Below are 12,669 nucleotides of genomic sequence, written 5' to 3'. Positions count from 1 at the left end.
AAATTTAAATGTATAAGGATGACTTATTCTTTATAAGATTTTCAATATTTTTTATGATAAAAGGATAAACCAACCAAAACTAAACAAGGACTAATCGACTATGAGTCATGCCATTATCATCATCTTCTAGTAATTACATTATTTAATAAACAATAAATTGAAAAAGGAAAAGAAAATGTGACGAGTAAAAAAAAACATGCACAAACTAACCTCAAATTTCATAGTCAAAGTTGTAGAGAAGAGAAGAGGTGGGCGACAGCAGCTATGGAAGAGCAACAAATAAGAGAAGAATTGATTGAGATTTTTTTAATTGATAGAGCTTTGGGGGTTTAAGGCAAATTACTATTTAGTGACTTTAGTTGAGAGCTATCAGCTATTCCTTACTTTTCCTGTTTTAGACATGTATCCAAGTCGGGTTAGGCCCAAGCCAAAAAAAGCTTACTCAAGGCCCTACCCATTTAGAAAACAGGCTTCATTTCTTGTCCAAGCCCATATTTCGGGCTTATATTTTTGTCCAAACCCTTCCATTTTTTGAGTAGGCTTTCAAGCCTGGTCGGGTGGCCCGGCCCATAGACAACTTTAGTCCCATGAATCAATCTTTCATTTTGTTTCCTTAGACTACAAACCATTTAGATTACCTACTAATATAAGTTGTCTTCCCACATCATAATCCTTTCCATATGATGTAACTTAATACTAGTTAAATCTTAGGTAATCAATGAGCTAATATTTACTTATTCATTTTACTTTTCATGCAAAATCCATTAAAAACAATCATACAAAGATATAATAAATTAACTTTGGAATTTTATTTAACTAATAGTAGGATGACGAAATCACTATACTAAGGGCACAAAATGCTAACAAGCATATGTTTGAAGACACTAGTTTACATTCAATTTTGGGAAGATTATTGATTTCATGAATCATTAGTGCATTGATAATGATGAGTTTGGTGAATCTTGTGATGAGATTACCAAGTTGTTCACTAATGGAATTCAAGCAACATGTCCAAATGGGAAAGGTTTCAAGGCTTTAGATCTATCATTAACTTATACTACTTTACATGCAATTGCTATTGGAAATTGGTTTCCTAATAGTCAAAGAAATGTGATAACCAAGAAAACAGGAAAGATGATATTCAATAAGATTGTGAAGTACACTAAGATAAACAATCTAAGCTGTCCTTGCCATTTCCATCCTTAATTTTTCAAATTCTCATGAAGTAAAACTCCAAGATCGTGGGTAGGGATGAAGTTTTTGAGCCAATTCCACTAGAACTAAAGTATTCTCCAAAGTGGAAACAAGGGAAACATATTGTTGCAATTGAATATGTTGAAAAAAAAGGGCCAAGATAAGGAAGTTGATGTAAAGGTAGTACTAAACCAGTTGTAAGTGCCCTTACAATTGCAGACCGACCTCATCCTTACAAGATCATGGCTAGAATACCTTGACAAGGGGATTGTTAGGTTGGACCAAAACATCAAGCATTGAGAAAAACAACTGAAGGTGATTCAACATTTTAGGTGTAACACCCCTTACTCGTATTCGACGTCGGAACAGGGTACGAGGCATTACATTTAGAAAAAGGGTGTTACATTTGGAATTGTTCTGTTTGAAAAAATGAAGGAGAAATGGGGCTCTAGGTTTTTTATTGTTGCTCAACAATTTTTTATGTTTTGTTAATTTACTCTCGAACTTTTTGTTGATGTTTTTATTGATGAATCTTAGATGAGCTTCTTATGTTGTTCTGTTTTTTACTTTGAACTATTTCCCTTTGATTCTCTATAATATTATCATGGTTACTTTGATTACTGATGCATCTAATTCTTAAGCATCAATGATTACAATATTTGGTTATATTTATAGTTAAGGTTTCGGATTAACAGAAGCTTCTTATTGATTAAAAAGGAAAATCTATTTATATAGATCCTTTTGTTTATGATGACTATGATTTTGTTCAAAAATTTTCAAAAGGTGAGATTGTTGGAGCAATTATGGTTCCCGCTAAAACAGCAATTGCAACTTGAGGTATAGTTGAATTGGATCGTAACTTGTCTTATTTTAAGTTGGCAGTCTTTTGAAACAAAATCTATTATGCTATGTATTTGTTTATTTTGTTGAGTAACTTTGGCCCATCTATAAAGATCACTTGTGCATAATCAAATCACAGAAGAATTAAATCTCAGTATTTATTCAGATAAATGTAGTCCTTTTTGTAAGGTTATTTGTAAGGAACTTTGATGGTAATCGATTGAAATCTTAGAAAGCTTAAAACTCTTATATATGGTAGGCTTGCATTTGGTAGTTTGTACAAGAGTTAACACATATCATTTGTTTAGTAAGAAACCTATTTAGAGTGCAATTTTTAAGTAAAACTCAAGTGAGACACTTGGTTTTACAACTAAGCTTTCAGAAGAAAAGTCTTAGTGGAGAGTAATTTAGATTTGTGTGGGAGTATGAAATTGTATACGATAAGTTGTAAGACTTAAATTATTACTTATACGTGTTGAAAAATAGTGGATGAAAATGGTTAGAGACAAACTTAAATCAATACATGTTGAGTTCTAGTTCAGCGGCAAAAGAGTATTCAGCTTCTCTACATTCCTTTTGGCATTCCTAATGTCACCATATCTAACAAATCCAAATTTTATCCCTTTAACTGCTCTTTTCTTAGCGATGAACATGATAATCACCTTTCCTTGTTTTTCGAAGATGTTGCGTAGCCTTTTCTCCAATGGAGTCCCGGTGGCAAGTTGTCGACGAAAACGAACACAGCCATGTTCATGTTGCACGCCATTTAGATTGTTGAATTAGGAGAATGATATCAACATGCATGCATTTTTTGAGGTATATTTGAGCTTAGAAGATTGGGTTTAAAGAAAGATTAAGATATGTTGCACGTCATGTTAGAATTGCGTGATAGATAATGATGGACATGAGCATAGTTGTGTTTGCCATTTTATGAAAAGACATTCATAATTTATGATAGGGTTTTTCTTTTCAAAAACATTTTAGTATTAGAATTGCGTTTAATTAAATACTTTACCACACCCCTAAAAAAAAACCTCCTTATTATTCTAGTATTTAAACGATATTATATTAAAAAAAGCAATACTATTATACCCTAATTTGAGCTAATTAAGCCATAATTACCATGGGATTTTTATTTTTATTTTAAAAAAAAAAAGGATAAAGCTTTTGGTAAGCATTTAAGTTTCAAAAATGTGATAGAAGATTAGACAAGTGCCCATTATTTTCTTCAACGTGGTCACCGACGAAGAAGCGTTTGAAAGAAGAAGATTTGTCATGCAAAAGTAATGAGCTATCAAATCAACTACAAAATACGTATGCGGCTCCGATGGAAATTAAATTTGAGTAAAGGGTTTATTTTTTTTTCATATTATTATATATATTTTATATATAATTCTTATTTTTAATTACAATTTCTCATCTACCATTAAATAGGAGAGAAAATATAATGGTACCAATTGAATGAACTTTATATTATTATATATTAATATGCTAATTTTTTTAATTCATATTTATATTGGTAAAAGTAGGATGGAATTTATTGTACTAGAAATCAGATTGAATTTTATTTCTTTTTTATTTTGTATATTAGATTAAAAATAAATTGATTATTTATTTTAAAATTTTATCAATTTCTATTGTTAAAAATTCGCACAGCTAATGGAATAATCAAATAAATACTTATAGGCTTAGTTTAACATCACTTCTCAAAAGTACTTTTAGGGTTAAAGGCATTTTTTGTGCTATAAACAATACTAAACAAGTAATTTTTGGAGTAAAAAATGCTATTGAAAAGCGTCTTTGAACCCAAAAGCAAAATCAATTTTTTCTAATTCTTGTGTTTGACAAAAGCGCTTTTAAGACAATTTTAACTCTTATAAAATATTTTATATAATATTTACATTTAATATGTAATTACTTTCCTATTAAAATTTATTTTAAATATATAATATTATACATATAAATTTTATTGGTTATATTTTAATATTTAAAATATAGTTTATATATTTGAATTAAATTTTATAAAATTAATATTAATTGCTTAAAATTATTTTAAATTTATATCTCATATTAAAATATTAACAATAAATTATAATAAATTATTTTTATTCTTACTAAAATATCATAAATATTAGTTAAGTTGAACATTATTTAAATGCATATTTGTTACTTTATATTTTATAACACTATGTTTAAAATGGACATTTTATTTTTCAAAAGCACATTTTGATAGCAATATTAAATATTTAAATCTTAAAATAAAATTTTTAAAAGTATTTTTCAAAATTACTTGTCCACTTGCACTTGTTTAAAGTATTACGAAAAGCAATAATAAACTAGCTCGTAGAGATCAATTTTTAACAGTAAGAATAGATAAAATTTTAATAAAATAATTTACTCTTAAATTTAATATATAAAACTAATTTATCTAAGTTTAAATAGATAAAAAATACAAACCGATTTATAATACAAAATCCTCCACTATATATCATTTTATATTTTCTATTACAGGATGAGATACGGACTGATGTATGATTAAAAGAAAGAAAAAAAAAAAAAGGTTGACATGAAATGTTTGTAGAATGGGATGCCCAGTCAAAGCGGGCGATTAGTTCTCAACAGTCCCACTCCACGCATACAACATATGCAAATGTCATATCCTGTTCTTCTATTTTCATTTCCCAAACTCCTTTATCATATGTACATACAACTTTCATGTTGGATGGATACCTGATGTATAACTTATGGTTGAAGGGTCAAATATGTTCATACATAAGGATGTTTACATCTTTCTGAACAAAGCTTAGTTAATTAAATGCATCGTTTGATTATAAAAAAGAAATGAAGAAAGTGAAAGAGCAAATCAAGAATTTGTCTTGACTCATGACCAAAAGTTTAAAGAGAAATGAAGTGATTAAATAGGGAATATTCCAGAATTGACCCTGCGTAGTGGAAGGAATTACAGAAGAAGCCATTTTCACGAGCTTTGTCTCATACCCATTCTCTCTCTCTATCCAATATTGAATCATTTGGAGTAATATGGAATCACGAAAAAAGAATATAAATTAAAGACAAAATCAACACTAGCTTTGAGCCTTTGACGTCAACGTAAAAACCAAAAACCAAAAGGGAAATTTTAAAGAAAAAAAAAAACATTAGCAGCAAAAACCAAAAACGCGTCTAATATCCCGACCAATTAGCAACGGCCTCCAGCTGTCCACGCGGCTTCTAGAGTTGCTGAATTATGATGTGCGCACCCTCCTCACTTCCATGTTTTCCTTTTCCTTTTCTCTATCAACTTTTGGTGTTCAATCACATCCCAATTAAGGTATGTAATTAATCTTTTGTTTTCTCTAAACTCATTAAAAAAGGTAAATGTTGAGCATAAATTTTAAAATTATTTCATGTCTAAAATGAAGATTAAACTTTTAATCACTAATTAATAAAGAAGAGATCATTATTATCTCACATTTTATAATTTTATTTTGATCATCAACATCAAAATTCTTAATTTTACCTAATTTTATTTCAGTAAAAAAACAGTGAGACACCAGTAGTGGAAAGGAATTGCATTTGTTGCACCGCATGGTAATGCGAACCCCATCAGCTAATTTTATTTATTTTTGTCCCTTTTTAATTACTTATTTTCTTAATTATTGAATTGTTATGATATTGTAGTAAAAGATTAAGGACAACTATTTTGCTTACAAAAATTAAAGATAATTATTTAATATATTTATGGATTCTATTTTTAAAATTTTTGTACATACTTTTAAATGATATATTTGAAAATTTAATTAAGTGACAAACATAATGATTTTTACTCTTATTTATAGAACTAAAAGAAACTTAAATGTTAAATGTATCAAATGATAATTTAAATATTAAATATTAGTCCAATCTCATTAAGTTTACTTATATGATTTTTAAAACATATCATTCCTTTTAATAATTATTCACTTTATTATGCTTTTAAGCATATGAATACATTTTAATGTTATTTGCACTAATGATGCATGCGTCTCTACACAACCAATGAACCACATAATGTCACTTGTTAAAGAAAATATAATGATTTTTAAAATTATTTATTAATGATATGTGTCTTAATATAGTTCATTGACACTATATGAAGTCATACACTATAAATGCACTAACTACAAACTCTTATCATATTAAATATTTAATGCTTGTGTATGAAATACTTAATAGTATATTATAAAATTAAAAATGGGTTCAACTTTAATTTTAAATATCAATATTAAAATTTAATTTATATAAAATAAATAAATAAAATTTCGCTAACCAAAATACCGTAAGAGTAACTAAATTCAAACCATCAACCTTATCAATACATCCAATTTAATTCCTTTTCTTCTCACATGGAACATTAAAATAATCTATAACTACAATATTATAGAAAATTCGCAACTTAACTCATATTTTAAACTCAAATTTCAAAACATGCAAATTAATATTGTTGGATGAAATTCTTCCCAAACCCAGAAGTACTTTTCAACTTGGGTTGGTAGCCTAATTGGACAGGTATAATTGTCATTGTTTATAAATTAGGTTGGATTAAATGGTATCTAACCGTACAAGTTAAAATTATTTAACAATTATTATTCGTATTATTTTAAATATAAGAAGCTTATTTTATTAAATACCATCTTAATTAATATTCCTATTAAAAAGTAAGAGTTTGTTTAATGAGTGTCTTAAAGACATGATTAAGATATAGTAAGTTATTGTTTTGGAATTGAAATTTTTCAAGCTAACTAAAATATAGATTATACACAATATTAATATCTTTTTCCCTAATTTACCATAAATAAAATGCATTTAATACAATTTTTTTTGAAATTGCATTAACTAATCTAAAAAAAAAGTTGAAGATATAAAACTCATTTATGAGGAAATATATATATAATGTTGAAATAACAATTACAAAAAGATTTGTGAATAAAAAGGATGTGATTTTGAAATCCACAATAGCTTTTTCCCTATTAAGTTGGGTTTATAAAATACTAATAATTAGTATTAAAAAATAATAAATATGGATAATCCTTAATTAACCTAAAATAAAAGAAATAGTTGAAGTGGAGAGATTATAAACAAACCCTCCATTCAGAATTCCTCATCACTGTCTTCACTTCACTAACCAAAAGATTTTGCTTTCTATAAGTTCTCTCCTTCACCGCAACCAAACAAAATATTATAAACTTTTTTTCTCTGAAAGAAACACTGAAAATGCTGAATCTATGGACTTTTATCTTCCTCTGCTTTCTCCATCTCTCATCCTTCAATGTAAGCAAATCTATTGTCTTCTTCTTCTTCTTCTTCTTCTTTAGTATGTTCTGGGCACTATGTTTATCTTCTTTGTTTCTTGTACATTAAAATTTAATGTAAGACAGTTTTTTTTATTCAAAGAAAATTGTAATTTTCGGACAATGCAGGTTGTGTTGGGCGGTGTCGGTGATTCGTTGGTGTCGGAGAATCCATTTACTCCAAAAGCCTCGGTGATTCGTTACTGGAACAAAGAGATCCGCCGCGAAATAACCAAAACCCATTTTCTACTCTCCAAAGTATCGCCGTTAACCGCCGTCGACTCGGCCAGTTTTTCCAAACTCGCCGCCCAAAACGACCTCGCTTCCCATCTCCCTTCTTTTTGTTCCTCTGCCAAACTCTTTTGCTTCCCCGATTTATCTCCGAGTCTCGAGAAACACCCCAAAGATGAAAGGTTCGCCGTCTACTCCAACATGAATTTCTCCAATTACGGAACGGACCGACTCGCTGGAGTCGACTCGTTCAAGAACTACTCGGAAGACAGCAACATCGTCGTCGACTCTTTCCACCGATACAGTCGGGATTCGACTGGGCACAAGGAACAATTCGCCAATTACGCCAGTGAGGGCAACGTCGTCGACCAGAACTTCCACTCCTATGCCGCCTCCGCCACTGGCGGTTCGGGAAACTTCAACAACTACAACCGTGAAGTCAACAATCCCAATCTCCGTTTCTCTTCATATGGGGATGACTCCAACGGGCATGGGCAGACATTCACGCAGTACACAGAGAATGCCAACGCCGGGAACGGGCAGTCATTCTCGGGTTATGGAAAAAACGGTAACGGCGTTCCTAACGAATTCAGTAGTTACGGAAAAGGAGCCAATGTGATAGGGTCAGGATTTTCCGGTTATGGAGAAGCAGCCAATGGGGCGAATGACAGTTTCACTTCGTACGGATTCGACTCTAATGCTCCACAAAATACGTTCAAGAGTTACGGAGACGGCGGAAATGCGGCGGTCAACACTTTCTCAAGCTATCGCGATCAATCCAATGTGGGTGACGATTCTTTCCAATCTTACGCCAAAAATTCCAATGGAGAGAAAGTCGATTTTTCAAACTATGGCCAATCTTTCAATGAAGGAACCGATAAATTCACTGGGTACGGCCAAGGAGCCGTGGTTCAATCCATTGGGTTCAAAATCTATGGAAGAAACAGCACTTTCAAGGATTATGCAAAAAAGGAGGGCATCGTTTTCGGTAGATACAACAATGGCAGTTCCTCTGAAACTGCTCAAGTTAAGGGCGGTAGCAGTGCCGTGAATAAATGGGTGGAGCCGGGCAAATTCTTCCGGGAAAAGTTGTTGAAGCAGGGAACCGTGATGCCAATGCCGGACATTAAAGATAAAATGCCTGTAAGGTCATTTTTGCCCCGGACTATTGTTTCAAAATTACCATTTTCTTCCTCCAAGTTTGGTGAATTGAAGCGGATATTCCACGCGGGGGATAACTCCACACTGGAAACCGTAATGCTGGACGCTTTGAAAGAGTGCGAGCGAGCGCCGAGCCCGGGCGAGACCAAGCGATGCGTGGGGTCGGCGGAGGACATGATCGATTTCGCCACCTCGGTTCTGGGGCGGAACGTGGAGGTTCGTACGACGGAGAACGTAAAAGGGTCAAAGCAGAACATAAAGATCGGAAGCGTTAAAGGAATCAACGGCGGGAAAGTAACGAAATCGGTTTCTTGCCATCAGAGTTTGTACCCGTATTTGCTTTACTATTGTCACTCGGTCCCCGAGGTCCGGGTCTATGAAGCGGATATTCTGGATCCGAAGTCACTGGAGAAGATCAATCATGGTGTTGCCATCTGTCATTTGGACACATCCAGTTGGAGTTCGAATCATGGAGCGTTCTTGGCATTGGGTTCGGGTCCGGGTCGGATCGAGGTGTGTCACTGGATTTTCGAGAATGACATGACTTGGACCATCTCTGATTCTTAAACTAGAAAAGCTTTTGGATGGGTAAAATTTACTAAATTTAGTTAAGAAGAAACCATTGGCTAAGATAACTTATCCATTGGTGAAATTAAGAATTTGTCCATTTTGTTTCTCTGTTAATTTAAGATTATGGAATGAAATACACAAATATGAATTATTTTTTCTTATATTCTCCTCTCTCTTTTTTTTTTTCTTTTTTTCTTTTTATGCTGCAATGAACCTTATCTTCCTGCAACTTTGCTGGTTTTGAAAATTTTCAACAAAGCAATGAAAATGGTGTTTTGAATTTCTGTCACATCTACCAAATTTTGCCATCTTTCAAGACTTGAAAGTCAAGTCCACAGTAAATTTCTCTAACATTCACATTCAATTTTGTTTTTACTCTATGTATTTTGTCAAAGTTATAAATTTAGTCACTATTTTTAAAAAATTGGATTTTTTTAAGATTTTATATTTTTTAAAATTTAAAATTTTAATTTTGACACAAATAATAATAAAATAATATATAGAAATAATAAACTATTATGATATTATATATGATGATAAGTTTTGGCACATCAAATTTTGAAAGGATTGAAATTTTTAATTTTAAAAAGTATTAAAATTAAAAATAATTAAATAAAAGTATAGTTATTAAACCCATTACAGAATTTAACCTAAAATTTAAGTTTAAAACTGAAGGTAAATAGTAATCTTATTAATGGAGACAGAGTAACACATGGATGAAAAGCACTGATTAGCCTCAAAATCAGTCAGAAAGAGAGAATGATTCGGATGAAAGGCAATTTTTGCTTTAACAAAATTCTTTTAGAAAAAATTTATATAAAATATGAAGGGGAATTCTGTGTACGGGTTTTCATTTACTATTGCACTCAAACATGGAGACAAATTTAAAAGTTAAATTATGCTATATTACTTTCTATTTTATAAAAGTTGTGGATTTAATTTTTGTATTTTAGTTTGAACATTTTTAGTTTTTATATTTTTAAATTTTAAAATTTTAGTTTTTAATAAACGATAATAGTTAAATTCATTAAGTTCAGTTTAATTTCAAAATTTGATGCAGTAAATATAATTTTCACATATTACTCACTAAAATTTAGTTATTAAATTAACAACTGTCATTTATGTCAGGACTGAAATTCTAAAATTCAAAAAGCATAAGGACTTAGAAGGACTCAATTGAAGAATACTGAACTAAATCTATAATTGTACGCATAGTACATGACTAGAATTAAATTTACCAAACGAATTTAATTGCTACTATTTGGGCAGGACTGAAATTTTAAAATTTGAAAAGTATAGAGACTAAAATTGAGCAATTAAAAAAATATAAAACTAAAATTAATCAAATTAAAGTATAAGTACTAAATTTATAACTTTTGCAAAGTATGTAAACTAATAGAAACAACAAGGAAGAAATGATATTCATCCTAACAACATTTTCATACTTCACCCTAAAAAAATTTTGACACTTAAAATACAATTTATATCAAAAGTTTTTTTTAATTTTATTTATTAGTAAAAATTGACATAATTAATAAAATAATTAAATAAATTGATATGATTAATAAAATAATTAGATAGTTATACATGACATCTGCGTGTACCAATTTTTAATAATAGAAATTGATGAAATTTTTAACATAAAGATCAGTTTACTATTTGATCTAATTTATATGGACTAATTTATCTTTTTTTTTGAAAAGAAAAGACAAAATAAAATCCAATCCTAATACAAAGGCATCCATAATACATTTACTTCGAAAAGAGTATCATAATATAATATCGAATTTAACAAATATATGTATCCTAAAAATGTAAGATTATTTAATTCATTATATTAATACTAGATGAATCATAATATTGTTAAATGTAAAACTATAATAAAATTATTAATATAATAACTAAAAGAGAAAAGAAAAACAATTTTTTTTTACAATTATCCATGATACTTAAATGTTGAAGTCGTTGAATTAATTTTTTTCTCGTCAATGTTATTAAAATATCTTCTAAATAATTTTCAAAAATCATTATTTACTATTATCGTTAATACAACACAAAAATAAATTAAGTATTTATAAAATTTTCAGCAAGCCTCCTTTTACAAAAATAAAAGGTTAAAATATAATGTTAGTCTTTGTACTTGTATAAAAATTGGGATTTGGTCCCTATACTTCAGAAGTGAAAATTTCATTCCTTCTACCTTTTTTTAATTTAAAAATCTTAGTCTAATCATTATCATCATTGGTAGTCTTAGTCGAAATTTGTCAATTTAACGTATTTAGTTGTTGTTAATCATATGCAAGTCATATGAGGATAGCTTAATCAAAATTTTAAGTTGACAAATTTTGACAGAAAATACTTACGACTAAAAAAAGATAGGAAGATTAATTTTTATTTTTTTAAGTACATGAACTAAATCTCAAATTTTATCCAGTACAGAGACTAAAAACATATTTTAACCAAGTAAAAGTTACTTGAGTGTCTTTTTTTGTGTCATAAGAATGCAATATGCCAAACACAAGGTAAACACAAACACAAAATTCACAATAATTACATAAAAATAGTAATTTCTAAATAAAAATGCTAAAATTCTAATCAAGAATCGAGAAATTCAAGATTATAAAGACAATCAATTCTAATTTCTTCAAGGACCTACAAATTATTATCTAATTAAGATGTTAGAGATCTCATATAAAATCTATATCCCAAAATCATTCAATCAATAAATTTTAAATATCGCATAAAACTAATAATCTATCACAAAAATGTCCCAATCCTAATTTTCTAGAGATTAACCAATAAATCTTGAACCAAATTAAAGAGATTCACTTGCAACTAGTGAATTATTGATCACATATTTTGTAAAATTTCTAGTGTGTCTATGAGAGAGAGATAATAAGAGAAAGTTGAGAGAAAAGTGGTGAATGTTGAAAGAAAGTAAAAAATTAAGGATTTTCGAGTTTAGGTTTTAGTGGAAGGAAAGAGATTAATTTAATTTTATATAAAAAATTTATTTTATAAAATAATGTTTTAAAAAATTTATGGGTTCTTTTTAATCAATTTAATTTCATTGAATATAATTTTTTTAGACAATTTAATAATTATATAAATATAAAAAAATTATATTAAGTGTTTTTTTATGGATTCAATTTAACCTACAATCATATATGTGACTTTATTATCGTGTAACACCCTGAATTTGGGCCTAGAAGTTTTGGGCCTTGAGCATGGGAGCGGTTGAAGGCAGCTTATAAGATTCTGTTGTGCGTGAAAATTTCGTAGTTGAAGGCTTGTTTTAGTGTTTAAGTGTGCTGAGAAGTGTTGGAGAAGTCCTGGGTTCAAACCT

The 12,669-nt window shown here is 29.5% G+C and overlaps 1 protein-coding gene across 1 annotated transcript; it reads left to right on the top strand.

Annotated features, from left to right (window-relative positions):
* The first annotated feature begins 7,105 nt into the window (after window positions 1-7,105).
* Window positions 7,106-9,484, top strand: LOC108474374 (polygalacturonase 1 beta-like protein 3). The gene is made up of 2 exons (XM_017776281.2): window positions 7,106-7,341; window positions 7,491-9,484. The coding sequence occupies exons 1-2, from the start codon at window positions 7,285-7,287 to the stop codon at window positions 9,318-9,320; spliced, it is 1,887 nt and encodes a 628-aa protein (XP_017631770.1). The 5' UTR covers window positions 7,106-7,284; the 3' UTR covers window positions 9,321-9,484.
* Window positions 9,485-12,669: the final 3,185 nt, after the last annotated feature.

Source organism: Gossypium arboreum, chromosome 3 (assembly GCF_025698485.1).
Source record: "Gossypium arboreum isolate Shixiya-1 chromosome 3, ASM2569848v2, whole genome shotgun sequence".
In the NCBI taxonomy this organism is placed as follows: Eukaryota; Viridiplantae; Streptophyta; class Magnoliopsida; order Malvales; family Malvaceae; genus Gossypium; species Gossypium arboreum.
This window is presented reverse-complemented; position numbering and strand designations above follow the sequence as displayed.

Bases quoted from the DNA above. Each gene is read 5' to 3' on its own strand.
- LOC108474374 (XM_017776281.2), top strand. From the start codon at position 7,285: ATGCTGAATCTATGGACTTTTATCTTCCTCTGCTTTCTCCATCTCTCA. The intron at 7,342-7,490 runs GTAAGCAAATCT...CGGACAATGCAG, and splicing joins TCCATCTCTCATCCTTCAAT to GTTGTGTTGGGCGGTGTCGG.